A 26,667-nucleotide genomic window follows, 5' to 3' on the forward strand; every position below is an offset into this window, starting at 1 on the left:
TCTGCTGCTCTTCACATTCGTCAAGCGCGTCAATGAAGCATATGAGACGCTGCTGTGCAAGCCCCTTGATCGCAAGAGATGTGAGTGCTTACAAGCCTTCTACCGTCCAGCCAGAACATTGACTATATTGATCGAGAAGTGGCTGTAGGTGCGGAGCCTCGGTCAAGATTTGGAACAGCAAAGCGCGATACATTCCCAGTGTTGTCTTCTCCAGCGTATCTCCTCGTGCATTGAAAAAGAACGATACGATTATCTCGTCATCTTTTTTGTTGTCTTTCGCGACCTGATGCAAATACTTCATAAGTGTTGACTTGCCCGCGCCCGGCTTCCCTGCGATCCATAGGATCCTGCGGCCTCCTGTATAGTCGTCTTTGCGACGCCACGCCACGTAGGCATGATGCTGTAGCATCCAGCCGCACGTCTTTGCCATTGCGTCCCTCACAGTGATCCTACGTGTGTCCATTTGTTCGAATTTCAGTGACTCCAGTGATGATTCTCGGCGCCCTGGCACAGTCTCCTCTCGTTTTATGACCATCATGCTGCTGGGGTTTCGCTTAGCAATTTCGTCTCGAAGTCGCCCCAAGGCATGCTCTCGTTCTTCTCCAGGTATGGGCGGCAAAAATACGCCGAAGATCCCAAGCAAGCAGTATGCGTTGTCTTCTCTTCTCGTGGTGTTCCGACCTGCGGTCCATCGGAAACGTTCATTGATTGAAAAGGTAGAAAGAGGGGCTCCACACAGGGCACTTTCGGGTATGCTTGTGATTTCATGCAAAAGCTTACTGAGTTCCTGCTTAGTTCCCAGAAACTGTCCATCCCTAGACCAGAACTCGACATTCTGAGGAGCAAGCAGTTCTTGTAAAGTCCCTAAGATCCAGAGTCAGCATCCACTGCGGAAACGCCTTTGAGAGCCATACAGCCGCGAGTGAACCATCTGCTCTTACGGAAAGCATCTTTCCAATTGCAGGCTATGTCGCCAGTACTGCCACGCTTCAGAGCCGTTACATCGGATAGATACACGTAACATTTCATTGCTTGCGAGTACCATCGAAACATGGAATTGATCGCTTCTGAGAGTTCCGTCAGGTTCGGTCTGTTGATGCAACACGAATCCACCCAGAAACTGGACAGATCTTCTTCCTGAGCTCGGCGTCCACAGAACAATACTTTCTGATAGCCAGCCTTATCCTTGCCGCTGCCACCCTTGATATCGTCGAAGGTGAGCTCATCGTCCTCGGCACCCCAAGTATGTGAAAGTATCGCGTAAGGAGGAACATTGTCGTACTCGTGCTTGGACAAGCTGAGCTCACCACGGGTCCCAAGTCTCAGGAGGTACATTTTTTGTAGGGGTTTTGTGCTGTGTCAGATTGTGGTTCAATGCAAAGGCGTGCCAGGCACGCAGGACTGTGAGAGGAGTCCGGAAGGAAGCTGAGCACCAGGCACGGCCTCGAGGTGTTCGTCTTGCAGGGGCTGTGCGATGTGCCTGCATGCAGCTCGGTTGCATCAACACGCAACATCTGAGGCACCCCACTGCCAAGAGATACCACTGTGCCGTGCATGTGCAGAGGCGCGAAGTGTGCCTTCCGCCCATGGCGCTAACAAAAGTCTCAACATTGGAGCAAATCTTAGTGCGCGTTTATCGTCATGAGCTGCGACTGCAAGAGGTACGTATAGCGTTGGTTGTCTGTGTCCAACCTCAGAAGCGAACGTGCTCATGAAGGCCGGACCTCGCAGTCTGTTTGACCGCCCCGAAGTGTGCATCAGTATCCCATTCGCGTCATGTGAGGACGCAGATGCGCATCGAGCAAGTTGCCTGATGTGTGTGCATGATTGCATGCTGAGTATTTCGTCTCTAGGTAGCTGATAGAACATCGGAATCTTTCGTCATTGTGTAAAACAGATTCTCTGTTGCTCTTCAGGCGACCAGGTCGTTAGTCGACACCAGCGACTGCCGCTCGTGCCAGGTGTTGAAGAGCCCATTGATGCAGACTTGGCCGATCAAGCCGGTGTACATGTCATGACATTCTCTTGTAAGATCTTTCTCGAAGCTTGCGGGTGCCGACAAAGCTGCGGAGCATTTCAAACAAGAGCTCGACCCCTTCGAGTGTCTGCGTCAGTCATGCTTTCGAGTGTGGCATGGCAGCCCGATTGCGCGACAAAGAGGATGTGCCGAGTCCAATGTGCAGTGCACACAGAGCGGAGGAAACAGCCCTGCTGACCATGGCACAAAGATCAGATCCAAACGAAAATGGGTCTATCGTCCCCAAAATGCGTCTCGTAATGTATCACCCTTCGAGATTCGCCAAAATCTGCCTCAATTTGATATTCTCTGTTCTCCCAATACGGTCCCGTACATGCTTCTTGACTCTCGCCTTTCTGCCAACAACAAGCTCATGCTTACTCGGTCGCTTAGAGACGCGATGTCCTGCACTGCAACGATCAGTCCTGCTTGCGTGAATTCCTCTCCGGTTCCGATATACTTGCCGTTTAGGTCTATTGACACCATTGCTCGCGGGTTCTTTCCTCTTCAAGCTCTTCGAAGCTTCGATCGCAGCATCTCCATCCACAAGCACACACCAGCCCTCACCTCCTACAGTCCCATCCGCAAACCCTCCCACTGCAGCATCTGGCCAATTCTCAATCGCATAATCGAGCTCTTTATCAGTAAAGCTACCCGGCTGTAGCCAAACCGCAAGTATCCCAGCTTCCTTCGCTTCCTGTAGTAGCTTCGCAGTGACAGGTGGGGGCGTGATGACACTGAGGCTGGTATGCTTGGGATCTAAGACTTTTGAAGGCGAGGCTACAGTATCATAGTCTTTCCCGCGAACTGAAATGGAAGGTGTTGTCGGGTTCAGGGGTATTGCTGAGAGGTCTCGTGGAAGATACCAGGCGAATATGCGATGGCCGAACTTCTGAGGGTTGGAAGAGGCGCCTGCTACGGCGAAGTGGGAGGCTGTGAAAAACTTGGCTGCGGCTTTGCGCATGTCTATTGCTTTGGATGCCATGATTACTATTATTGTGTGTATGTATAGATTGTAGTGTAGGTGGGAAAGGAGAGTTAGACCATGATGGCGCGATCGCAATGACGTTCACGCGTCTGAATGTTCAGCCGAGGCGAATTCAACTTCTGCCATTTGACCCAACATTGCAAATCGTACACTCGTCGACCTCGAGATATTGTCGTTCCCATGAGCAAGCAAGATCCATCCGAAATGGCTCTTCCAGGCAGAGCGGGGCGAGTCATTCACTTCGCTACATTCAACGTCACGTCTCAAGTACAACCGCCACTCTCCTGTAGCAAAATCGCGAACCCAAGCTAAGTGCCCTCCTTCTACCAGGTCTTCCATGTCACACCACTCTCCTTTGCGATTGTCAATCTCAAGCCTTTACTGCCAGGCCACATTCTCGTCTCGCCTCTACGCGTCAAACCTCATCTCTCAGACCTGACAACCGAAGAGATAAGCGACCTCTTCAACACCGTGACTCGCATACAGCACACGCTCAAGCGAGTCTACAAAGCCGAAGCATTCAACATAGCTGTGCAAGATGGTGTTGCTGCAGGTCAGAGTGTGCCGCATGTGCATTGTCACGTGATACCGAGAGCGAAAGGTGATCCCGGAGAGGGAGATAAGGTGCACGAGTGGTTGGAGGGAGAGGAAGGCAACGTTGGAGGACATCAGAAAGAAGCTGAGCAGAGACAAGCTGGCGAGTGGGCGAAAGATGAGGAGAGAAAGCCGCGGACGAAGGAAGAGATGGAGAAAGAAGCGGCGTGGTTGAGAGAAGAGATTGCAAGGGATGAAGAGAGGGGCATGTATCGTGATGATAGGATAGTCAAGGAAGGACCGGGAAGTCTGAAGGGAGAGCTGTAAGATGTGCAGAACGATGATGAAGCATATACGAGCATGAGACGACATACGAGGACACACGCCGCATACGAATCCCAAGCATCGCTGCAGTCAAACTTCTGCACATGATCGCATTCAACATAATTCCAACTGCCAAATTTGCGACCACATCTACTGAAACGGCGTACATATAATGGAGGAGGTAATATGCTCTCCTTCTCCGCGACCATTGGAACAGCAGGTAAGCAGCAAACATTGCCCTCTCCACAATGCCGTGGATTATGCTTCAAAGGCTACCAGAAAACAACTACAGCATCCCACTTTCGAGCTCGTCAATTCAGGTTCAACATCGCCATGGTAATGAAGAGCTCCGAGCATTCCGAATGGGCCGCTGTTTCGTGACATATTATTTCCTGTCGCTTGTGCTCCGCAACTCCTTCAGAACAACGCCTTCAATGTCCATCATGAAGTCTTTCATCATCGCAAGCGGGTTGATCAGCCTAGCCAGCGCCACAGCAATCCCTAAAGCACAAAAGCCTCCTGGTCTCCCTGTAGATCCTAACGCACACCCGACACTGATCTACGTCGACACTGCCACTGAAGAAGCCAAGGGCAAACGATGCGGAACTTGGGAAGTCACGGAGGGCCAGAAGAATACCTTCTGGCCCATCTGCACAGTGTGGTTGCCAGATCCATCGCACCAAGAGGTATTGTATTGCCATATTATTTGACGTCCCCAACGCTGATCTCTCTGGTCCAGGACTACACTCTTGTTGTCGCTAGTATAGTGAAAGGCAAATGCCCGCAGTGGACGCTACTAGCAAAAGGCAACTATGTTACCCCATACTGTGGCGGCCACGGCACATCAAGCCCGACCGAGTTTCTCACTATACACCAGCTTCCTCCACAGCAAGGGAAGCGGGGGTCGTCCGTACAAGGACAACAAGACAAGAGGGAGCTAGCAAGGGACGACGATGAGAAGCCTTCGTCACCTCCATATGCCTCTGGCTTAGTCACCTCAACAGTCTACGCCACCGGCTCGGTCACGTCAACAGCTTCCTCATCTTCTGGTCCAGCCATCGAAACAGCGTCCTCGTCCACTAGTTCAGTTACCAAAACAGGTTCTTCTTCTTCTGCGGTCGGCACCATACCACCAACGGAACTGGTGAAGCTGATCGCTCCTCTCTCCAAGCAAGTCGAACAAATTGAAGCCGAGCTGCGACAAGCCAAGGGTCAACTTCGTAAACTAGATCCCAATAACCCTCTGGCTATGGGCGGTGCCGAAGAAGACGAAAGCAAAGAAGATTCTAAGCAGTCTGAGGAGAAGCCCAATACGGACAGGAGACGAGCTGAATCAGTAGATGAGGAGCCGGAGAAAGACCTCGACGACGACCTTCGCAACCTCATGGACCCTGTATTATTCATTCCCCATTCAAAGCCGCAAAGTCCTGAGGAAATCATCGACGACCCTCTCGATCCATTCGAATTCGATTTGGAACACATCTGGGAATCAAAATCTCAAAACACCAAACGCCAATTCCCACCCGGCCCAGCACCTAAATTCGACACCACATCAGGGCAAACCGTGGCCTCTCTCACTCAAAAAATCACGAAATTGACTGAAGAGTTGAAAGCAGCAAAGTGAGTACATCGCTTTCCTCTTCTCTTTTCACATGCTGACTGTAGCTCCCCAGATCTCAATTGCAAGCTTGTCGCACAACCCAGAAACACCAGAATGAGCACCCAATGGAGACAGAAGAAGCGCTGGGCTACGGACAAGGAACGACAATGACGCCCGTGAGACCAAAGCAGCCACAGAAGCAGGAACAGGCTGCGCAAGGAGCTACGGTGGTGGGAGAGGGACAGAAGGGCGGCGGTGGAAACAAGAAAGAGAAAGTGGACGAGAAGGAGACGCAGGAGCGAAAGAGGATGGTGATCTGGAACTGGGACGACTTGGAATCGGATGACAAGCCCATGACGAAATTTGTCCAGGACGAGTGAACCATTCTCGCGATCTAAGAGCACTGAAAAGCGAAGAAGAGTGATGAACCATTACACGCAAAGAATTGGTGCGAGAAACGTGAATAGCTCTGCAGAACAGGCATACAGATCTCAATTGCTCTTTTGAACAGGCTATCGTATCTACCCGTACGAGCCGATCTCATCGTATTCAGCCCAGACTCGTCATAGCCTACTCCAGACTCTGGCATTTCATATTTCGTGTCCTCTCCGTGTCTGTAACAACAAAGTCCCGGCCCCATATTTCCCCAATAAACAAAAACGCCGAGTTCACCAATTCCTGGCTCATAATGCATACACACACAGAACACCGCGCTACGCAGCCCCTCGATCTCTCCTCCATTCTCTCTTCAGCAGCATCTAATTCTGCAAAATCATCTTCACCATATCCACATAATTCAGCTCGCCTGAACTCGTATCCACAGCCTTCAAGAGTTCATCCACCTCATCATCGCTCATCTTCTCGCCGAGATTCGTCAAAATGTATCGGAATTGTCCCACGCCGATGAAACCTGTGAGGTCTTTATCGAAGACTTGGAAGCCGCGGCAGTATTCTTCGGGTTCGCCGGGGTCGCGGAAGCCGCCAGGGCGGTTGAGCACGCGGGTGAAAGCGTCGAAGTCGACTGGAGAAGCAAAGAGAATATGTTAGTGGCATGAGCGCGTGGAAGAGGGGAGCGCAAGGAGGAACATACAATCTCCGCCGACTGAGTGCTCGAGATCCTTGATCTCAGCGAGAGTGGGGTTTTGGCCGCAGGCGCGGAGGAGGTCGCCGAGCGAGTCGATTTGGACGCGTCCGGTGCCGCGCTTGTCGAAGAGGGAGAAGGCTTCTTTGAAGTTGGTGGATTGCGCCTGGTCGGTCATGGTTGTCGCGTTAGTTTGCGGCTGATCTGGTATGCGCAGAGTGTTGTGAAGGTGTGTGTTTGAGTGTAGGATGTGTTTGTGAGACAGCAGAAAAGTGGGAGACTGATGTTGCACAGACAGCAGAACAGCCGCGCAGGTCGCTTGTCGAGTTGTTGTTGTTGGCGGTCCCCTTGAGCGTCTGTCCAACCAGGACGGAGCGCGGTGTTGCCGCCAAGGGTCCTCACGGAGCGGAGAAGGGACGACGTACCATTGTAGCTTTCCTAATTTGTTTGCTGCAAGAACGTGCTCTTTCTTCGTGCTCTGTCCAGTCGTGTCACAGTGTGATGGTGGGAGTGCTGCGCCGAAGCAAGGGACGTCGGTCAGTGAACACACCAGAAGCACCAATTATCCTCAAGGGGCCGCGCTGAGGCCGCAGTGTGCCCGGTTTGAAACGCCCGTTGCCATGGCGATCGTGGATGTCGGCTGGCATGACCCGACCGCTCCATTGCACGTCGGTATCTATACTACCATTTCATGGAGAATTGATGAGAGCGACGATGCTGGCATACTCTTCGTTAGGCTCCTGGGAAGACTCTGATCAGGGCCATGAGTGATCTTGCTTTGAAACAGCACAAACACATCAAGGAAAACAGACAACAAGCCAGACACGCTGCAACAAGATCTACATGTACAGACTGCTACCAACTACTCGATCTGAATGACCACCTTCGAGAAGTGCTTCTGGTTCTCCAACCAGTCATACGCCCTCTTGACCTCATCCAGATCCCAAGTCCTGAAATCCAGCACTGGCTTCACATTCTTCTCCTCCACAAACCGCACCAATTCTCTCATTTGCTTCTTCGAACCCAGCAGCACTCCTCGCACCGTACACGCCGCCATCAAAGCAGCCAACATCTTGACCGGCTCAGCAGCATCTCCCAGCAATCCCGTCAAAGCCACCACTCCGTCCGTCCTCACAGCCTCGAGCGACTGCTCCAGTGTACTGTCCCCGCCCACATCAACCACGACATCAAACCCTCTTCCTTTTGGTGTGAAGCTCTTCACCACTGCTCCCCACTCCCGCGCCTCCCTATAATTCACCACCTCTTTCGCTCCCAACTCTTTCAACAGTCTTCCCTTCTCAGCATTACTCGTCGTGGCCACAACATTTGCCCCCACAGCAACAGCAAACTGCAAAGCCGCAATACTCACTCCTCCAGTCCCCTGAATCATAACCCAATCTCCTTGCTTGACTTCTCGTCCCTCTAGTCCGAAGAGAGCATTGTAAGCCGTCAACCCACTACACGTCAAAGTTGAAGCTTCGAGGAAATTCAAGTTCGCAGGCATTCTGAAAAGACCAGAAGCTGGAAAGTTCCCTCTTGAGCGAAGAGTTCCATCGAGAGTGTGGCCCAGGCCAGAAGAGATGGCTTTCATATCCGGCATCGAAGCTTCGTCCGAAGGATCGAAGAGCGGCGTCAAATGCGTCAGGACTTTGTCACCAGGTTGGAAATCCTTTACGTTCGATCCCACAGCTTCGACTATACCTGCTCCGTCTGAACCAGGTACGATGTGTGGTGTTCGAATCGGACCTGGAGCCAGGCCCTGTGCAAAGCAGAAATGTCAATCAGCTCCAATTCTTCCACAACTTCAACATGTTCCTGTATATCCCTGGTATGCTCACCTTGGCGATCATCAAGTCTCTGTAGTTCAGCCCCGCTGCAAACAACTTCACACGCACTTCATTTTCCCCCGGAGAGCCCAGCGTAGCATCTCGGTCCAGCTCCAGAGATCGGATGCTTCGACTCGTGCTGGGGAGAATCCATTGCGAAACACGTTCTTCCTTCGCTTCGCCTGCCGGTTTGCCAGAAGTCATACTCTTCTTATACCAAATCTTCAGTGCAAACAAACAACGATCTAACGAATGAGGGATATTTCGAAGTGAGAGTCAAGGTCAAATAGTGATTGAATTGTGTTCCAAGCCATCTTCATTCAAATTTGAAGTCCGCATGACATTGGCATTGGCATTAGTGCTTGCGAGAACGGAGGCCTCTCCCAAAATGGGTCACTTGTTCCTGACATCATGCTGGATGGAGAAGGGTGGGTGAAAGTGGGCTGCTGTGCAACAAGTTGCGTGAGAAGCCGGCTTTGCGCCGTATGCCGAAGCATTACCGTAGGCAGAGTGATTAGTCTGGAGATGTGTGGTCTGCTTTAACATTCAGCTCAGACTGAACTTTGCCGCATAGCAATATGGCGCATGAGTTTGCAAATAGTTGAGAAGAAGGCGACTCGTGAATTCAGAAAACACCTCAATCATCAAATTTCATCTTCCGCTACAACAATCAAAAGGTTAAAAATCCATAATTACACAGTACAAAGCTTGCCTGAGCATATACGCCTCAGCTCAAAGTCAAGCCCCCGAGAGTTCAAAAAGTGTTCTCCATCTCGAATGTTCCGATCGCGCAGCACACTCATCAAATGTTGTTTTCTCATCGTCGTATCGTCATCGCAAGGCGTGCATACTTCAGGCTGGGTATCATATGTTCGTTTTGAGATCAATGTTTTTGCACACAGCTTAGGAGCCGTACGCCTGCTTGATCTCCTTCTGATACTTCTCCATGATGCCCTTGCGGTTCAGCTTCTGGGCCGAAGTGACGAGTTGCTGGACAAGAGTTAGTACATAATCATGAATCAGTAGTGTTTGGGAAAACTCACATTCTGTGGGGTCCACTCTTCATCTGCGAGAACAACACCCTCAATGATCTCAATACCAGCCAGACCTTGCTTCCTGCCAGTGTCCTGCATGGCCTTCAGGACGAGGTTGTTGATCTTCTTGTTGTGGCAGAGATCCTCAAGGCCGTTGCCCTCGATGCCATTGTCGCTGGCGAGCTGCTTCAGAGCGGGCTCAGCTGGAACAACAATGGCAATTGGCTTGTTCTTGTCCTGCGCGGCATACACGCAGATGTTCTGCACAATCTTCGTCGATCGGTAGACAGATTCCAGCTTCTCCAATGCAATGTATTCACCATTGAGTGTTTTGACCAAGTTCTTCTTGCGATCGATGATCTTGAGTTGTCCGTAGCTGTCAAACTCGCCAATGTCACCAGTCTTGAACCAACCGTCACTTGTGAACGACTCCTCCGTCTCCTTAGGAAGGTCAAGGTATCCGGAAGTGACGGACGCGCCGCGGATCCAGATCTCACCCTGTGGAGGGTTGTTCTTGGCATGATAGCCTGCGTCTGGGAAATCCACGAGCTTGACCTCAACGGAGCCAGGAATTTCACCAAGCGCGGTATCGGTCCACGACAGAGGGTCCATGAGCGCGCCCATGGCAGCGGTCTCAGTCAATCCGTAGCCGGAAATCATTGGAGCAATGCACATGGAGATGAAGCGCTGAGTCTCCTTAGCGACTGGTCCGCCTCCGTTCATGCAAATACGGAGCTTGCCTCCAGTCGCTTCGGCAACCTTCTTGAAAACGACGTTATCCACAATGTTTGTACCCACGCTGGAGAGCGGCAGGTAGCTCGCATTGTTCATCATGAAGCTCTTTGCGCTCATAGCGCCCCAGAACAAGTTCTTGGAGACTGGGTTGAGCTTCTCCACCTTGGTCATGATACCCTTCTTAACAGTCTCCCACACTGCTGGAACACCAACCAAGATACTTGGCTTGAATTCTGCAATGTCGCCTCGGCAGTTGCGCATGGACGCGTCGGAAATGGTTTTCGGGTTACCGTAACCCATGGAGCCACCCCAGTACAGGCAGGCAGATTCGAAGACGAATTCGAGAATGTGCGCAAGAGGGAGGTAGGTAAGAAGACCATCACCTGGACCCAGGTATGGGCCAACAATCACGTCGACACCAGAGATGGCAGCCACGACGTTCTTGTGGGTCAAGAGCACGCCCTTTGGTGCGCCAGTGGAACCCGAAGTGTACATGATGCAGCAGAGGTCATCTGGAGATGGCGGAGTAGGCTCGACCTTGTTCTGCTTGCCGAGCTCGATGAACTCAGTGAAGCTGTTCACGGTCAGGTGTGGGTGAGCTTCCTTCAGCTTCTGCACGTTCTCCTTCGTCTGCTCATCGCTCACTTGTCTTGTGGGCGAGTTGTCATCGTTGTAGATGACGTGCTGAATGTCCTTCGTCTCTTGCAGTGGCTTGATGAGCTTGACGAGGAGGTGAGGGTCAAGGAAGATGGCCTTTGCGTGTGTCTGCTGGAGAGAGTGCTTGAGACCCTCCTCTCCAAGAGTGTCGTAGGCGGTGACGATCGGCATGCTCTGGCTTTGTGCTCCGTGAGCGGTGGCAAGCCAGTATGGGTGTGTAGCTGCGAAGATGTGTACGCGGTCCTGCGCGTTCATGCCCAGAGCACGGAAACCGCAGCCGACGTTGAGCGCGAGCTGCTCGTATTCAGTGAAGGACATGTACTCATACGGCGACAGCTCGTAGTATGTCCACTTCTTATCGACCTCTTTCTCCACGCCATCGATGGTCTTCTTCACCTTCTTGTTTTCCTCGTGCAGCTTGATGAGCTTTCTCTTGCCGAGCGCCTTCGCGTTGCCATACTTCTGGCTCGATCGCTTGAGGATGTCGAAGATGGTGTTGACGCCCTCCTCGGGTGTGCTCTTGAGCTGATCTTTTGTCCGCACGTTTCGGCGCGGTACAGTCTCGCCCTCCTTCTTCTCCACACCTTGCACCTCAGCGGTGAAAGGTGGCTTCTTGTACATTTTGGGCTGGGGCACCAGCGTCTTGAGATCCTTGCGAGCCATGATGCCAGCGTTTTGGTCGGTCATGGCGGCGGCGTGAGCGAGGCGGTGGGGATCGGCGGTATTTGTAGGCCGGGAGGCGCGTGAGTTGGAGTATGCTAGGCAATCAAACGACATTCACTAGAGGGGGGTGGACAGGCTCGGATCCAAGAGTGGTGGCTGTCCGGGAGTGTGGCTTACGGTGCTAAGGTCTTGGAGCTCTTGTGAGATGCTGAACATGCAATGACCTCAACCCTCTCCACTCCACGCCAAGTCAACCCCAGCGACGCCTCTTTTGGGGTAGGAGAGTTCGCTGAATGTTAATTCGCAATTCAACTCTGTTCGAGGGTGTCGCCTGCTGGATATAAACCACCCGCCGGCGACTTTCGAGCGGCGTACAGCAGCGAGAACGACAGGATTACTGAAACCGCCGCAGCTGGGATTGGCTGCGACGCATGCCACGGATCACCGACGATGATGACCTGGTTGCCACCGAACCTGAAAGGCGAGCGTGTGCCTGATTGAATCCTCCGCCGCGCGACACCCCTCTCACCTGACCATACACAACTGCCACGTGCCAGCGCCTTTGTCTCTATACCACTTTTCGCGAGAGCGAGCACGACACAGATGTCACCTACTCCTCTCATTGTCCATCGCGTTGTACGACTGCTATCTGTGAACGGGTGACAGCATGCAGGGTTCAGCTATAGCTCTGGCCTCAGCGACCGGATCTTCACGCAACAACGGTTTGTGCTAGCGTCACCCATGTTCAACCGATCCGCGGAGGCCCACTCCGCTGCCGCCATCTTCGAGTGAGAAGAAATACTGCTGTACAGCAACGCACGACAACCACTGGTGATGCTGCCGCGCTGTTCCATTACCATAGCGACCGGAAGCTCATGACGCGGACAGTAAGACTGCCAAGGCAACGACCGCAAGCTTGACGGGAGCACCGCACGTGGTTGCGGGCATTATGGACGCGCTGGTGGCGCAGCTTGGTGATGAAGTCCAAGACGTTGACGAAGGTGAGCAAAGGAGCATCGTTCTCATCACGCCCGGCGTAAGCGAGGCAAGAGCGTCCAAGATTGTCGGACCTCGCCTGCAACAGATGGTAATGGGTAAGTACAGAGACGTTCGACATCTTCTCCCAACCATTTTCTATGGAAGACCTCGGTATGCTGGATCCAAAGGCGACCGTCCTCGATATCACGATAGCTGGACGCGACTTTGAGATCACACAATCGCCTGGCTTGCTACAGTCAAGCCGAAATGGAGGCACAACTGGCGCTGCGCTATGGCAGTCCACCTTCCGGTGTGCTGAATGGCTCGCATCTCCTACAAATTTTCTCTACACTTCTGGCATCCTCGATTCAGGATCCTCGGTCCTGGAACTCGGAGCTGGGGTCTCAGGAATCTTACCTTGTATCCTAGCTTCCCACATACGGAAGGTTGTCGCTACTGACCAATCCTACACTTTGAAGGCATTGCAAAGTAATATTGACCTGAACGCTCGCTCGAACAGGACAACCAACAAAGTGAAGGATTGTAATATCGAAGTATGTCCACTGGACTGGGAAAAGGACGATGTGGCTGGCTTCCTGCACGCACACGACTTCCAAGGTGGATTCGATGCCATTCTGGCTTGCGACTGCATCTACAACTATGCTCTCATCGAACCACTCGTACAGACATGCGCCGACCTCTGCAGATCTCGGAACCGCGACGACCACCGCACAGTCAAGAGACCGACAATCTGCGTGGTCGTCCAGCAGTTGCGACAAGCCGAAGTTTTCGAGCAGTGGCTGTCTGCCTTTCACAACCTCTTCCGGTCTTGGAGAGTTCCCAGCGACCTCCTGCCACGAGACTTGCAGGAAGACAGTGGATTTGCTGTACACGTTGGCGTATTACGAAGTCGATGATGCTCGATGCACCCTCAAGCTTGACCAGCACTTGGCCGAGCTCGCGCCCAGGTATCTGTCAGGGAGCCGTGTTTTCCACCATCCTTGGGTTCTCGCGGTCCGCTCTGACGCCCGATGCCGATGTACATTCTGGCCTCTCCATGACAGGAAGCCATGCTCTCGTAGTCCGTAACGCCTTTGATCCTCCATTTTCTGGCAGCAGAAATTAACCGTTGAGTGCATCTCGCTTGCATTCAATTTTTGTATAAGTGCTTGGGTTGGCCTGAGTAATGTAATAGCACTCGTTCAGAGTATTGTGGCACTGTCGGATTGGTAAGCCGCAAGATCCGGCTCGACAAAGTGACATTTTACTCACAAATTCGTCGCAATTACAGTTCCAACCCAGGAATCCTCCTTGGAGATAACAGAATCCGCAGTTCACCTGCTGGTCTGTCGATTTGCAACTTCGGAACTCCTGGTCTGGTCGATACTCCATCACTAAGGAAAAGGCGACATCAGGAGCTTGGTCTGCAGCATTGACGAAAGAGGCCAGCGCCACGAAAAGTGCGTAAATGAACAGCAGCATGTTGTTAACGATCGTCGTGGTGTGTGTGTTTGTTCTTGTTTGTGTGTGTTGAGGAACGAATGAAAGCCGTCGGCAGAAGTGGGATCGATTAGAGGGCTGTGCAAGCAATAATAGCATCACAGATCTCCTCCTGGCGCTAGAATCTTGGTGCACACGCACCACGCGCCGGAAAGATGAGACGATTGCTTGTGATGATCATGTTTTCCGCGGCCAAAGGCGAGCCAAAGACCCGCCAGACAAGAATCAAGGGCTTGGCAAGCATGCAATGTTCTCCTTCCCGGCGGTTAAGGAACATCGTATTCTGCGCCGCATCGCGACTAGACGTGTGGGAACAGTCAATTTCGCCTGCAGAAACCCGCCGACGAGTTTCCCGAACATGTTCCACTGACTCTCGAGCCAATATTGCGCGAGGATTGAGGTACGGGGCAAGGGCTGGCCGGCAAAGCCTGCATACCTATCGACTTGGCGCCAACCCGCGCTTAAGACCTGCTGCGTAAATGGGCCGTATTGGCATTTCATAGACCTTGATCACTCCTGACGTTGGCCATGATGGCGTCTCACCTCATTCATCAACATCGACAAACATTCGCTGTTGACCGGCGGTGTTCTCCCACCTTTGCTTTACTCCGGCCCAAAATTCACGCTCGTTAACAGCACTGGAGGAGCCTGCACAAACCCGGATAAACCTGCATACCAGCGGCGGCCGCTGTGGACCGCTCTCCCTGAAATATGAAGACCAACACCCTCTTTTCAGCAGCCTGCTGCGCTGTTTTGCCCGCCGCCCACGCCATACAGCTCAGCTTGGATAGCCCGCAATCGATTCGAGATGCTTCAGCCAAAATCACAGAGAAGATGGTCGCGTGGTACCAAGGGAACTCGTTTCAAATACCGGGACTTCTTCCAGGACCGTACTACTGGTGGGAGTCGGGCGCGATGTTTGGATCTCTGATCGATTACTGGTATTACACGGGCGACGAGCAGTACAACGCATTGGTGACTGAAGGGTTATTGTTCCAGGTGAGTCGCGATGTTGGTCGGCTTGGTTTGCGAGGAATGAGAAGGAATACGGATACGAATACGTAGAGTCCTGCGCGAACGGAGGAGAAAGAGGCACGCCTGAGTTCGATGGCGAGTGTGTGACTGACGGAGTGTGATACAGGTCGGTCCTGATGCGAACTTTATGCCTCCCAATCAATCGAAATCGCTAGGAAACGATGATCAAGCATTTTGGTATGCACATCTTCGCGCATGAACTCGCGAAGCCCATACTAATGCAAAAACTTGTAGGGGCATCGCAGCAATGTCAGCCGCAGAATATAACTTTCCCAACCCACCCGAAGACCAGCCACAATGGCTCGCTCTTGCACAAGCAGTCTTCAACTCACAAGCCGTTCGCTGGGACACAAACGCTTGCGGCGGAGGTCTCAAATGGCAGATTTTCACTTTCAACAACGGCTACAACTACAAAAACGCAATCTCAAACGGCTGTTTTTTCAACCTTGGAGCCCGATTGGCAATGTACACGAAAAACACCACTTTCTCCGAATGGGCAGATCGAACTTGGGACTGGTCGCGCAGTATCGGCATGATCAGCGACGATTATCATGTCTACGATGGTTCCGACGATAAATTGGATTGTCGCGAATTGAACCACTTTCAATGGTCTTACAATGCCGGAGTCTACCTTAATGCCGCAGCCGTGATGTGGAATATCACAGCGAATGGAGCGGACGAGGGGAAATGGCGAGAACGCGTGCAAGGCATGTTGGACGCGATTATTAGGATTTTCTTCAAAGGGAGCGATATTATGATTGAGGTGGCGTGCGAGGATTCGAGGAACTGCAATATTGATCAGCAGACGTTCAAGGCGTATTTGAGTCGATGGATGGCGGCGACTGTGAAGGTTGCGCCTTGGACGCATGATATTGTTATGCCGTTGATGTCGGCTTCGGCGATTGCTGCTGCTGCGTCGGTGAGTACTTTTTGTTTGGAAGGTTCGAGTTTTTGGTGTCCGTTGCTAACGTGTTTGATATAGTGCTCCGGCGGCTCAGATGGCGAGACTTGTGGAACGAAATGGACGACAGGAGAGTGGGATGGAGCTTTCGGTGTCGGACAGCAGATGAACGCTCTGGAAGTCATCCAGGCCAACTTGATTGACCAAGTGAGCGGTCCTGTTGGTAATGGCACAGGAGCTACGTCGGTTGGAGACCCCAATGCCGGCACAAGAGGCGACAACGACATCGCTGAACCATCTGATATCACGACAGCTGATCGGGCCGGCGCTGGTATTCTCACTGCGTTAGTACTGGTGGCTTTGGGGACGGGCTCTTACTTTATGGTTCTTTAGTGTCTGTACACAAGCCAAAATTGTATTGTACATGAAGCAAATTCTTTTGATGATGGCCTCTGTATGGATGGAGCTTGAACTAGATGCCTCTGTATGGACGGAGCTTGAACTAGGTTGCATGCCGGTGTGCATATGAAGATCCGGAACATGCCACTTTGGTGGGAGCTGCCTTTCCCTCCCTCCCGTGGCTTTGCAAAACCGCGGACCGGGATGGACTGTCTTGCGAGCTGTCACGGCTTGGAAAGCTACAGGTTTAGGAGGTCAGGAGACGTCTGAAGGTGTTTTGACTGACGCTGGGGGTCATGAAAGTGGATGCAGTTGCTCTTGCGTGGGATGTGGTTGGCGATGCGACCAAGACAACGTCAACTCAACACTGACAGCACTCACTTCGTACAGATCGATCGTTTGCGAAGCGAGCAAACTGGTAATGGCGCAGCCCTCGTCTTCGTGGGCTCCAAGGATCACCCCACGGAATATGCGCTGTTCTGTAGCAGGAGGTTTTGACATGCTGGATCGCGGCGTGAGGACTAACAGTCTGGTGGATCACGGCGTAAAGACCAACCCATTGCTGCGCCGGTGGCGGGCTGAGAGCCAACACATAGTTTGGGCGGCACTTCACCAGAACCTGGTAGGAATTGCTTCTTGTCGCCGCAGTGCAGCAGTAGTCTCATCAGCAGATCCATATAGTATCGGCGATATGCCTAAGGCACGAGGACCCAGTACCATTAGAATGGTGAGGCTGGGAAGGGCCTTGCAGATGCATGAAGACGGCGACGCGCCTAGCGATCCAAATGGTAGACGCAGCGTGCCGCGAGGGCGACTAGCTGCAGCGAGGAAACAGGTGTCGAGCTTGCACTGGAGCTTCCAAGAAGACTGCGCAGCATTGTGAGCGGTTTCTGCGGCCCCTGGTGCTGTCCTGCTGCCCGACACGGTTTGTGCAGGCAGACAGGCCTCTTCGGCGAGCGGATGACACGTTGTGTGGCGCTGGTCTGACTGCGGCGTGACGGAGTTGTGAGACTGCGACGGACGGGCTGCTGCGTGTCTGACACGATGCGGCGTTCACAGGCGGAAGAGTTGGGCGCTCAATGGCAGAGCAGAGCAGAGCAGCGAGAGTTGGCGTGACAGGAAAGCGGCGCGGCGGGAGGGCGGAGGATTGATTGCGAAAATCCAACCACGTTGCTTCGCACTTCAGCTCGGCGGCGTGAGTGGCTGCTGTGCTCCACCTCCACCTCCAGCGACGAGCAGCAGTCAAATACATCGTGAGACCGAGCGGCATGCTCCCCAGCAGCAATCCTCGTCGTCGCTCTGCGTGTCTGCGAACGCCGTGCGAACGTCCGCAGCAGCAGCAGCAGCAGTGAGCCAGGCAGAGCAGCCTTGCACGACGCGCCATCGCACCTTGTTGTTGTTGGCGACTCACCGCTCGCGCGAACGCCCAACTTTAGTGCCAAACAATAAGCCCGACATTGATCCTGCACGACCGCTCCATACCACCTCGTCACCTCCCCCGGTGCGGTCGTCGCCAGCGATAAAGGCCACCTGCAAGCGCGGCCGGCCAGAGACGAGAACAGCGCTGCTCACGCTTTCGGCCACGCCTGCATGAACACCCATGGACATGCACAGCGCGAAACGTTGTACGAGGCTCCGCGTGCAACCTCACTCTTGAACCCGCGCTGCTCCAGCTACAGCACGACCACCAGGAGCTGGCATTGTGCTCTGTGCCTCTACAAGTGACGGCCTATGTCACCGAAGGCTGAGCGCAACATGCCGCACCGTTTCCCATTCGCCAGTCATACCAACGACGATGCAATGCAAGACACGGCACTGGACGACGCCCCTCAGAAACGCCTGCGACCCTCTTCGTTGCTGAGGAAGCCCTTTGCATTGTGGAGGAGGCATCATGCAGAGAGCAATGACGATGTCCTGCCGCAGACAGCTCCGACCGAGCTCGCCCAGACGCCCGACTACTTTGCACGAAGGTCGAGTGTTCCAGACAACTTGCCCATATGCAGGAGGGCAATACCATCCCTGCCTCGTCCTCAAACGTTTCGAAGGCAAGAGTCGGAGAAGAGAGAGAAGCTGTTGGAAGTGGAGCCTTCGACGCGGGAGCGTAGGGCTATGAGTGAGGATAGGCGACGGAGTAGCACGCTCAACCGGACATTATCGCCGCCGCCTTTCAAGCTACCTCTTCGATCAAGTCTCGAAGCGGCGGAGTTGAACGGCGATAGCTCTTTGCCTTCCTTCTCTGTTGGACCTACGGATCAGCGTACGTCAAGCTCAAGTCGGAACCTCCCCACACTACCACCTCTGCAAATACCGACCAGCGACGAACCTCCCCCATTCATCGAAGAGGGTCGACAAATCGAAAGCTTCGATGTGGATAGGAGCACGCTGCAAGAAGAGTTCGATCGTCGCTGGATCCTAAATCTCTCAATGCATTTTCGAGATAAATCAAATCGGGAGAAGTTCTTCGTTACCTACGCAGAACGACCTACGCAATGGAGACGGCTCACCATCTCGCTTGATTACAGGAACGCACCCAAAGACTCCTTGGAAGAAGACCTTAGCACGTTGCACTACCAACGCGACAAAAGCCTGCGTATTTACGAAGCGATACGTGACTCCTTGCCTGATATCCAATATTACGATACCGTCACTAACTTGAAGCTCGAGACCACTCCAGAGGACGGGCAGCTGCATGTTCATGTGCGAGAAGATGCGAATGAAATTATTGATTGGCCTGCCATCTCGCTGTTTGACCACATCCGATGTCCACGATTCAATGAGAGCTCATTAGATCTGGAGTCGCACCTCAGCGGCTTCGTGTACAAGGTACGCTTGAATGGTCGTGTCGTAATCAAGAAAGAGATTCCTGGTCCCGACACTGTTCAGGAGTTCATGTATGAGCTGAATGCGCTTGACTCGCTGATGGACAGCAAGCATGTCGTGCGCTTAGAAGGACTGGTGACCGATGCGAGAGGCGAGTGTGTCAAGGGCTTACTCATTTCTTACGCCAGCCAAGGTGCGCTGGTGGATATGATCTACGATTTCAGAGGCACGACTTCTCTGCCATGGCATCGACGCGAAAAGTGGGCCAAGCAGATTGTGAGCGGTCTTGCAGACATTCACGAAGCTGGATTTGTGCAAGGCGATTTTACTCTGTCGAACATCGTGGTCGACGAAGATGACATCGCACAGATCATCGATATCAACAGAAGAGGATGTCCCGTCGGTTGGGAGCCCCCTGAGCTCAATCGATTGATCGACAGCGGACAACGTATCAGCATGTGCATTGGCGTCAAGACTGATCTCTTCCAGCTAGGCATGGTCTTGTGGGCGCTTGCAGAAGAGGTCGATGAGCCAGAGAGAGTTGAGAAGCCTCTACCGCGCATCATTGACGAGGTCCCGCGGTACTTCCGTGACATTGTGGAGACGTGCCTAAGTGATCGACCGCAGGGCAGAAAAGATGCAGTGCAGCTTCTGCGACATTTCCCGGCGCATGCGGGACAGCCACTTCCGCGACGCATCTCGCACGATTTCGAACTCAACTCGCCTTTCTCAGACCGGAGCTCCTCATCCACGGCTTACCGCTCTGCAAAGAAATACATCGACCCGGACATGGCGATTACTATTGATGATGTCAAAGAGCATCGGCAGCACGAGCCTATCGACTACTCCTCAATGCTGCAGAATGCTGTAACTTATATGCGACCAGATTCTAATCCTGATTCGATGTATGCATTCGATTCCGATGGATCGTGTATTGTTGGCCGGCGACGGCGTATACACAGTCGAGGCAGGTCGCCGGTATCGAGCAGGCGCCGAAGGAGTTCGCCTTTTGGGAGAAGTGCTTCGAGCGCAACCTCGTACGAGGGTTCGCCTATGCGCAGAAGATTTTCTGGTCACACTGATGACTGCGATCGCGTTGAAGACGGGCAACAAGCCAAGCGCGAGGATTCTGGCTGGCAGCCATGTATGAGCAACCAAGTGGACGATCGATCGTCGAACCAGATGCCGCAGCTTGCTCGCAGGGTTGCCCAATTGCAACATCAAGATCCGTCTCGTGTTGCCGAACTTTTGCACACCGACTCAGGATTCGACGAGATGATGGACGAGCTCAATCTTGATATCTCGGAAGTGACAGAAACGAACGTTGACCTGCCAGAAGCACCTTCTACGCCACGACAGAGCTCCAGCAAGGAGCTACAAAGTCCGCGCACTTTTTGCACACCTGCTACTACGTCGCACCAGGCGAACGAGGAGGATCACGATGATTTCGCGACGAGAGTTGGTCGGGGGTCATCATCGCATGAGTACCACGAATATAGCAACACGAAGTTAATGAATGACGACAGTAACGTCACTCGCATGCCGGAAGCACAGCACGGCGATCTGGTTTCTGGAGAGGAAAGGGCATAGCGTTTGGGACGTGGGGCATTGGATGTGGCATCCACTTTCGGTTCATGTAGCATAGTTTTTCGAAGGGGAGGAAGGACATACTGTGGATATCAACGTATCAACACGATCAAACGGTACAGAAACTCCCAACCCTTCCGCAATTTATATGTAGGCCTCAGGCATGAATGACGATAAGACGGAGCTTATCGGCCCCATTAAAAAGTTGACCTCACACCCCTCCTCTGCCTTCCTCCCCCACCAAACGCGACAAACCATTGCACAAGCCACACTGTCACCATGTCTCTCCCACCCTGGAAAACCGACCTGATCGAAAAGGCTCTTAAGGCCGATATCCTCAAATTCGGTTCCTTCACACTCAAATCCGGCCGCACATCACCCTACTTCATCAACTGCGGCCTCTTCTCCAAATTCGGTCTCAGTCGAGCCTTCAATGGCGCCTACGCCCGCACAATCCATGAATACGCCACACAGAATCCCTCCTTCGATTTCGACATAATTTTCGGTCCAGCGTACAAAGGCATCCCGATCGCAGGAATCACAGGAAATGAATTGAGTCATTTAGATTCCGAAAAATGGGATGGGAAAGGTTATGCTTTCAATCGCAAAGAAGCGAAAGATCATGGAGAAGGCGGGACGATTGTGGGGGAGAGTTTGAAAGGGAAGAAAGTGATTATAATTGACGATGTTATTACGGCGGGGACGGCGATTAGAGAGGCGATTGAGATTATTGAGAAACAGGGGGGGACGCTGGTGGGGATTGTGGTTGCTGTTGATCGGCAGGAGAAGACGCCTAGTCAGGCGGAGAGGGAGGGGAGGGAGGATGATGGGGGGAGTAGGCAGAGTGCTATTGGGGAGGTGAGGAGGGAGACGGGGGTTCCGGTGCTGGCAGTTTTGACGTTGGAGGATATTATTGTTGGGGCGGAGAAGTTGGGGAGGGGGGAGGAGGTGGGGAGGATGGAGGAATATAGGAGGAGGTATGGGGCTACGGATTGAATGATGCAGCCTTGAGCAGGGCAGAGACTCGAAGAAATGCCTCAGAGGTATTGAACTCTGAGCATGTGATCATGTGTCGACCTTGAGGCACTGGATGCCATTGAAAATTCACTCTAGGTCAACTCGCTGCGACAAGGAGGCCTATGCTACTGCTCTCAGGCTCCGGTATCGTCCGCTGGAAGCCCATCATTCAGCACCTCCCATCTCATGGAAGACACCACCCCGCCATCGATCTTCAAATCACTTCCCGTGATATAGCTCGAATCCGAGCCCGCGAGAAAAGCAATAGCATTGGCAACATCGTACGGTGTAGCAGCGCGCTTAATCGGCGACGACTCCATCATGGCTTTCATCCCCTCTCCATTTTCACCTTCACATTCCGCACGACCCATCTTCGTCATCGTCAGACCTGGTGAAATAGAATTGATCCTAGCATCCTTCTTCCCGTACGCTATCGCCGCGCCTTGGACCCGCAGAAGATTCGAATATTTCGCAAACCAGTACGCCCACAGTACTTTGCTTTGGGGTCCAGCGTATTCAAAATTCTGGTAGTCTTCGTGCGAGAGAAGTTCGCTGCATTGGGCCAGGGCTAGATGTCGTTGTAATGATGCCGAAAGTGTTGGCCATGCGAAACCCATGTGTGCTGCTGACGACGATACGCAGATGACTGAAGTTGCTTCGCTGGCGTATTCCAGGAAGGCATCGATTACGTACGCAGTTCCAAGAAGATCGACCTGAATAACCTCCTCGACGGACGTTGCTGTGCTGGGTGAGACGCCGGAAGTATGCACTACAACGTCGATGATGCCATGTGAGGCTGCGGCCGCGGCGAAAGTGCGAACGGATTCTAGGGAGCTGATCTTAATCTCATGGGTCACAGCCTCGAAGCCTTCGTCTGTTAGGGTGTCCTTGGCAGTGTTCAGGGTTGACTGAGATCGTGCACCGAGGAATAAGGTACGATTTCCTGCTATACGACGAGCAGCAGCAAGACCAATACCTGATGCGCCGATTATGACGATAATATGGTTGGAAGACATGCCCTTCAAGAAGGTATGGTATTTCATATGGGAGACGTCCTGGCCTGATCTGGGCGTTATATACTAGCCGCGACGGAGGACAATGGTGTGAGGCAGCAGGAATGGTTCAGTCCTCGAGAAATTGGTCTTCTGCCGTGGAGAGCCCATTGCTATAAGCTTACGCGTACGATGATGTGGCTTTCGAGGATATGTCCCGTTGCCTGAATAGAAAGCGTCTCGATGGCACTTCCTGCAAGTAGCTGCCTGGACGACCGCTATTCTTTCGACTAAGAGACAGAGGTAGAGGCAGATAGTAATGCCTGAGGTGTCTGTCAAGAGCCGGCTCCTCCTCCTCGTCCTTCTCTTCCCTTCTCTTCTCGTCCGATCGTCTCGCCTCGCAGTTTCCTGTCATGAATGACGCTTTGGTGAGAATCCTTCGGGTACTCGATCGTGCGACTGACGGCCAGGATATCATTAGTCGGCAGCTGACCGGTAGCCCAGAAGGTGATTGCACGCAGGCCCATGGCAGAAGGATCGGACAAGTTTCGTCACACAATCAGCCGTGTACTGTACGCACAGCAGGTTGCACGCAAGCGTACCACTATCGAATACGACAGATTAATCTAGAGGCCGCATTCTTCTTTCTACTGGACCGCCTGTCTGGTCCGCTCGCTGGATCGAGATGATGACTGAAGAGATTGTAGATGGTCTAAGGCGATGGAAGGGCCACGTATGAGTTTATGACCCTAAGAAGAAGCAATATGTGCTAGTCAGCCTCACCAAAGCGGCCAGAGCTATCGTGGGCAGGCTAACTTTGCAGTGGCGATCGACAGGGCGATTGTCAATGGCCTCGTGGGCCCCACGAGGTCAGGTCATGGCCATGCCTTTGTACCCATGCCATCACATGAGGCCAATCTAGATGTGCGTCAATGATGGAGTACATATATCTGGCTCGCTATAGTGTCTGCCTTCAGGGTGGCCATGAGATGTATTGCGGTTCGCACGACCTCTTGGCGTTGCCTTGCAGCCGCTAACATTGCGGAACTGCGGACAGGAACCTTGGTCGATCTGTCTCTCATGGCTCCTCACACAACGTATGGTTTGACCATGGCTGTGGTTAGCGGGTCGATGCAGGTTGTTGCATATGCAAAGAGATGGGCACGACATGCATGTCCTCATCGCTGATATCGAGGCCATGCACTCTTGGTCAGTGCACACTGCTAGTACATTGCCTTCGACATTCATGTTAAATAGAGGCAGATGCAGTCACTTTCCCAGCTGCAGGAACGTCGGTATCCGAGCTACACTCCATACAGGCGTATCGAAAAGATGATCGCAGAGGAAGCTGTCTATGAGGGGTTCTGGATAAATTGGACTGATGGGCTCTATCGTGGCTCGACACTGACCATGGACAAACGCACCGCCGCATCTCTGGTCGCTTTCCTCGCATTGTACGTCACACTTACAGGCACCCACTTCTGGCAACTACTCTGCTGGATCACGTTTCGATTGCGATCGGCTGGCGAACATCCAGCTTTACAAGACGACCCATTGCAGACATTATTGCGCAACAGTGAGTCTTCTACCGCCGCCACTATCGAGTTTGGCTATGCTTTGTGGCAATGGCGTCGACAAGCACAACGTAGGAACTTGCTGCGGACGACAATTGGAGTGCATGCCTCGGCTGTCATAATCATGGTTGGATTCTTCGCTGCAAGTATCTTCTCTTCAAAGATCACTAACACCAAGTCGGATGTCTTACTGCGTCAGGATACATGTGGGTACTGGACGAAGTTAGCCAAGTCTGGTGATGACTATGGAGACAATATCGTGCGAGTTTCTGATTGGGAGGGGCAGAGAAGCGTCAATTGGGCTGACAGTTCTCTTCTGACGCAGTACTGCGCCAGACATGGAGAGCTTTCGACTTGCGTGGCACCTGGTCGGGCATTCGTTCGCTGGAACAGCTCAATGCACAGTGATTGCCCTTTCACCGGCATCTCATGTGCTTCTCAAACTCTCATACTCGACTCTGGTCTTGTGGATTCCTCGCATCATTTGGGCATCAACGCGCCGAAACGAGATAGAGTCGCATTTCGAAAGCAACTCACCTGCTCACCGATAAATGCAGAAGATCGTACTCGAAAGTATGCTCAAAGCAACTACACACAACTGTGGCCGCCAGAGATGACGTCCAACTCGGACGAAAGCATCCTAGCCTGGCTTGAGCCTGAGATTTTCAACTGCAATCGCAGTCAAATATACAATGCCAGCTTGTTCGATGCTATATTCCTTGGATCATCAAATTTTGATCTGGGTATGGAGGCCACATTTGTGCAGAATGAAGCGTTGTGGATGAATTATCATTCTGGGCGTACTAAGGGCAGTGGGGAGGCATACGGTGTGCAGTAAGCTCATTCCTTCGCTAGCAGAATGTCATCATACTCACAAGACGATAGAGTGCAGCAGCATGTGCCTGGCGGACCAGAGGCTCTCGACAAAAGTTACAACAGATTTGTGCCAACTGCGGGCTTGTCAAGAAATCAATCAACGACACTTTTGATGTTCCTGATGAACGGTTACACCTACAGCGCGGGACCAGTCCATGACCCGTGGTTCAAGACAACGAACTCTCATACCATCCCACACATAGCATATTCTGGGGCCACCTATGAAACTTGGTTTGCTGAATACGACACCATTGGCACTCTGGCTTGCTTCGAAGACGATGAGATCTGTAACCCTGCTCTGGGAATATGTTCACCCGTCAACCCATACGGTTCGAGCCTGAGCGGCGACCTCATGGAGCTTCTGCGGCTGAGTGAAAAGCAGGGATCTACACTGAGACGCGTTACGGATGCGCTTGCGAAGTCAGCTTTCGGTGATATGGTCGTGGAACTGAATGGGGCCAGTATGTTGGCCAGAAGACGTTCTTTCGACAACACCGGATCCTCGCTACCAGCCAATCAATGGGTATTGGAGCTCCAACAATGGTTCTCAACTTCCCTCGTTGCAACTGAGATTGCCGCTAAGCAGTTTGTGACCGGCTATGGAAATGAAGCTTACAACCGATATGTCAGTCCTCCGACAGCAGATGAATCTTGGATGTGCCAGAACCAAGTCACCACCAGTACCGCATACTCGTCTTTCAGCGTACTTGGGCTTGGGATTATTGTCGCATTAGGAGCATTGATTGTCTTAATGAATTTGTTCATTGAGCCGATTATGCTCCGCGTGCCATGTACTACCAAGTGGGCAACGAAGCAGAAGGTCATTTCTGCGGCATGGCAAATGTCCGAACTGCTTAGCTTGCACGACCTAATTCATTCGGCAGAGATGACACACAGCAATTACAACAGTAACGACAGGTGTACCAGCTCTTGCGGGTCATATACTAGCGATTCTGTTATGAAGACAGAAAATAAGCAATGCTTCGCTATCGTGCAGCTGATCCATGCGGAGGCACAATTACAACGGGCCAAGAGTTACGCGTTAGACGAGTAAGAGACCGACATCGAAAATTGCCCCAGACTCTACGATCAACGTCAATGCTCAAAGCCCCACACCTTCGAGGAGAAAATTGCGAACAGAAGTGTCTTGACGTGGAACAGGAAGAATTGAAATATTCCCCCTTATGAGAGCCGTGAGGCACCATGCAACCTCCAACAGTAGACGGTCTGCCACCCAAAACGCAAATTCACTGGCCCAGAGAACTTCATTCTGAGCTGGACCCGACAGTGCAACGAGCGGCTTTGTCGACCAAGATTTCAGGCGCTGGCAGCGTATTTGCAATGCCCCAAATTCATCCTCCCAGCGATATAAGCTTGGCATTGTTTCAGGCATTGATATCTAGCAACCCCTTGTTGGATCACTGACGGCGGCATCGATGTTGGTACAAATGCAAACATCGGAGTCTCTGCACTTGTTGTTAGCTACAAGAAGCATTGCGTTTGACAGCAGAAGATGGGAATCTCACTTT

General features: G+C 52.5%; 13 protein-coding genes across 13 annotated transcripts; 7 read left to right on the plus strand and 6 right to left on the minus strand.

Moving 5' to 3' along the window:
• Nucleotides 1-88: 88 nt before the first annotated feature.
• CKM354_000687200 (uncharacterized protein) lies at nucleotides 89-1,335 on the minus strand (the record flags this gene model as incomplete). Its single annotated transcript, XM_044802207.1, has 2 exons — nucleotides 89-864; nucleotides 915-1,335. The coding sequence occupies 2 exons, from the start codon at nucleotides 1,333-1,335 to the stop codon at nucleotides 89-91; spliced, it is 1,197 nt and encodes a 398-aa protein (XP_044658142.1).
• Nucleotides 1,336-2,282: 947 nt separating this feature from the next.
• Nucleotides 2,283-3,002, minus strand: CKM354_000687300 (uncharacterized protein; the record flags this gene model as incomplete). The annotated part of the gene is made up of 2 exons (XM_044802208.1): nucleotides 2,283-2,427; nucleotides 2,482-3,002. 2 exons carry the CDS (start codon nucleotides 3,000-3,002, stop codon nucleotides 2,283-2,285), a joined length of 666 nt encoding a protein of 221 aa, XP_044658143.1.
• A 183-nt stretch (nucleotides 3,003-3,185) lies between these two features.
• CKM354_000687400 (bis(5'-adenosyl)-triphosphatase) lies at nucleotides 3,186-3,866 on the plus strand (the record flags this gene model as incomplete). The annotated part of the gene is made up of 2 exons (XM_044802209.1): nucleotides 3,186-3,272; nucleotides 3,336-3,866. The coding sequence occupies 2 exons, from the start codon at nucleotides 3,186-3,188 to the stop codon at nucleotides 3,864-3,866; spliced, it is 618 nt and encodes a 205-aa protein (XP_044658144.1).
• A 440-nt stretch (nucleotides 3,867-4,306) lies between these two features.
• CKM354_000687500 (uncharacterized protein) lies at nucleotides 4,307-5,843 on the plus strand (the record flags this gene model as incomplete). The annotated part of the gene is made up of 3 exons (XM_044802210.1): nucleotides 4,307-4,549; nucleotides 4,603-5,483; nucleotides 5,537-5,843. The coding sequence occupies 3 exons, from the start codon at nucleotides 4,307-4,309 to the stop codon at nucleotides 5,841-5,843; spliced, it is 1,431 nt and encodes a 476-aa protein (XP_044658145.1).
• Nucleotides 5,844-6,221: 378 nt separating this feature from the next.
• CKM354_000687600 (uncharacterized protein) lies at nucleotides 6,222-6,722 on the minus strand (the record flags this gene model as incomplete). The annotated part of the gene is made up of 2 exons (XM_044802211.1): nucleotides 6,222-6,484; nucleotides 6,554-6,722. The coding sequence occupies 2 exons, from the start codon at nucleotides 6,720-6,722 to the stop codon at nucleotides 6,222-6,224; spliced, it is 432 nt and encodes a 143-aa protein (XP_044658146.1).
• Nucleotides 6,723-7,406: 684 nt separating this feature from the next.
• Nucleotides 7,407-8,574, minus strand: CKM354_000687700 (uncharacterized protein; the record flags this gene model as incomplete). Its single annotated transcript, XM_044802212.1, has 2 exons — nucleotides 7,407-8,303; nucleotides 8,383-8,574. 2 exons carry the CDS (start codon nucleotides 8,572-8,574, stop codon nucleotides 7,407-7,409), a joined length of 1,089 nt encoding a protein of 362 aa, XP_044658147.1.
• Nucleotides 8,575-9,273: 699 nt separating this feature from the next.
• On the minus strand, nucleotides 9,274-11,483 carry CKM354_000687800 (uncharacterized protein; the record flags this gene model as incomplete). The annotated part of the gene is made up of 2 exons (XM_044802213.1): nucleotides 9,274-9,360; nucleotides 9,414-11,483. The coding sequence occupies 2 exons, from the start codon at nucleotides 11,481-11,483 to the stop codon at nucleotides 9,274-9,276; spliced, it is 2,157 nt and encodes a 718-aa protein (XP_044658148.1).
• A 925-nt stretch (nucleotides 11,484-12,408) lies between these two features.
• On the plus strand, nucleotides 12,409-13,354 carry CKM354_000687900 (S-adenosylmethionine-dependent methyltransferase; the record flags this gene model as incomplete). Its single annotated transcript, XM_044802214.1, has 2 exons — nucleotides 12,409-12,460; nucleotides 12,564-13,354. 2 exons carry the CDS (start codon nucleotides 12,409-12,411, stop codon nucleotides 13,352-13,354), a joined length of 843 nt encoding a protein of 280 aa, XP_044658149.1.
• Nucleotides 13,355-14,648: 1,294 nt separating this feature from the next.
• On the plus strand, nucleotides 14,649-16,266 carry CKM354_000688000 (uncharacterized protein; the record flags this gene model as incomplete). The annotated part of the gene is made up of 4 exons (XM_044802215.1): nucleotides 14,649-14,936; nucleotides 15,079-15,149; nucleotides 15,207-15,891; nucleotides 15,955-16,266. The coding sequence occupies 4 exons, from the start codon at nucleotides 14,649-14,651 to the stop codon at nucleotides 16,264-16,266; spliced, it is 1,356 nt and encodes a 451-aa protein (XP_044658150.1).
• A 1,761-nt stretch (nucleotides 16,267-18,027) lies between these two features.
• On the plus strand, nucleotides 18,028-20,682 carry CKM354_000688100 (uncharacterized protein; the record flags this gene model as incomplete). Its single annotated transcript, XM_044802216.1, has 1 exon — nucleotides 18,028-20,682. The coding sequence occupies one exon, from the start codon at nucleotides 18,028-18,030 to the stop codon at nucleotides 20,680-20,682; it is 2,655 nt and encodes an 884-aa protein (XP_044658151.1).
• Nucleotides 20,683-20,958: 276 nt separating this feature from the next.
• On the plus strand, nucleotides 20,959-21,675 carry CKM354_000688200 (uncharacterized protein; the record flags this gene model as incomplete). Its single annotated transcript, XM_044802217.1, has 1 exon — nucleotides 20,959-21,675. The coding sequence occupies one exon, from the start codon at nucleotides 20,959-20,961 to the stop codon at nucleotides 21,673-21,675; it is 717 nt and encodes a 238-aa protein (XP_044658152.1).
• A 155-nt stretch (nucleotides 21,676-21,830) lies between these two features.
• Nucleotides 21,831-22,712, minus strand: CKM354_000688300 (uncharacterized protein; the record flags this gene model as incomplete). Its single annotated transcript, XM_044802218.1, has 1 exon — nucleotides 21,831-22,712. The coding sequence occupies one exon, from the start codon at nucleotides 22,710-22,712 to the stop codon at nucleotides 21,831-21,833; it is 882 nt and encodes a 293-aa protein (XP_044658153.1).
• Nucleotides 22,713-23,951: 1,239 nt separating this feature from the next.
• On the plus strand, nucleotides 23,952-26,192 carry CKM354_000688400 (uncharacterized protein; the record flags this gene model as incomplete). Its single annotated transcript, XM_044802219.1, has 2 exons — nucleotides 23,952-25,096; nucleotides 25,148-26,192. 2 exons carry the CDS (start codon nucleotides 23,952-23,954, stop codon nucleotides 26,190-26,192), a joined length of 2,190 nt encoding a protein of 729 aa, XP_044658154.1.
• Nucleotides 26,193-26,667: the final 475 nt, after the last annotated feature.

This window comes from Cercospora kikuchii, assembly GCF_019650295.1.
Source record: "Cercospora kikuchii DNA, contig_00004, whole genome shotgun sequence".
Taxonomy (NCBI): Eukaryota; Fungi; Ascomycota; class Dothideomycetes; order Mycosphaerellales; family Mycosphaerellaceae; genus Cercospora; species Cercospora kikuchii.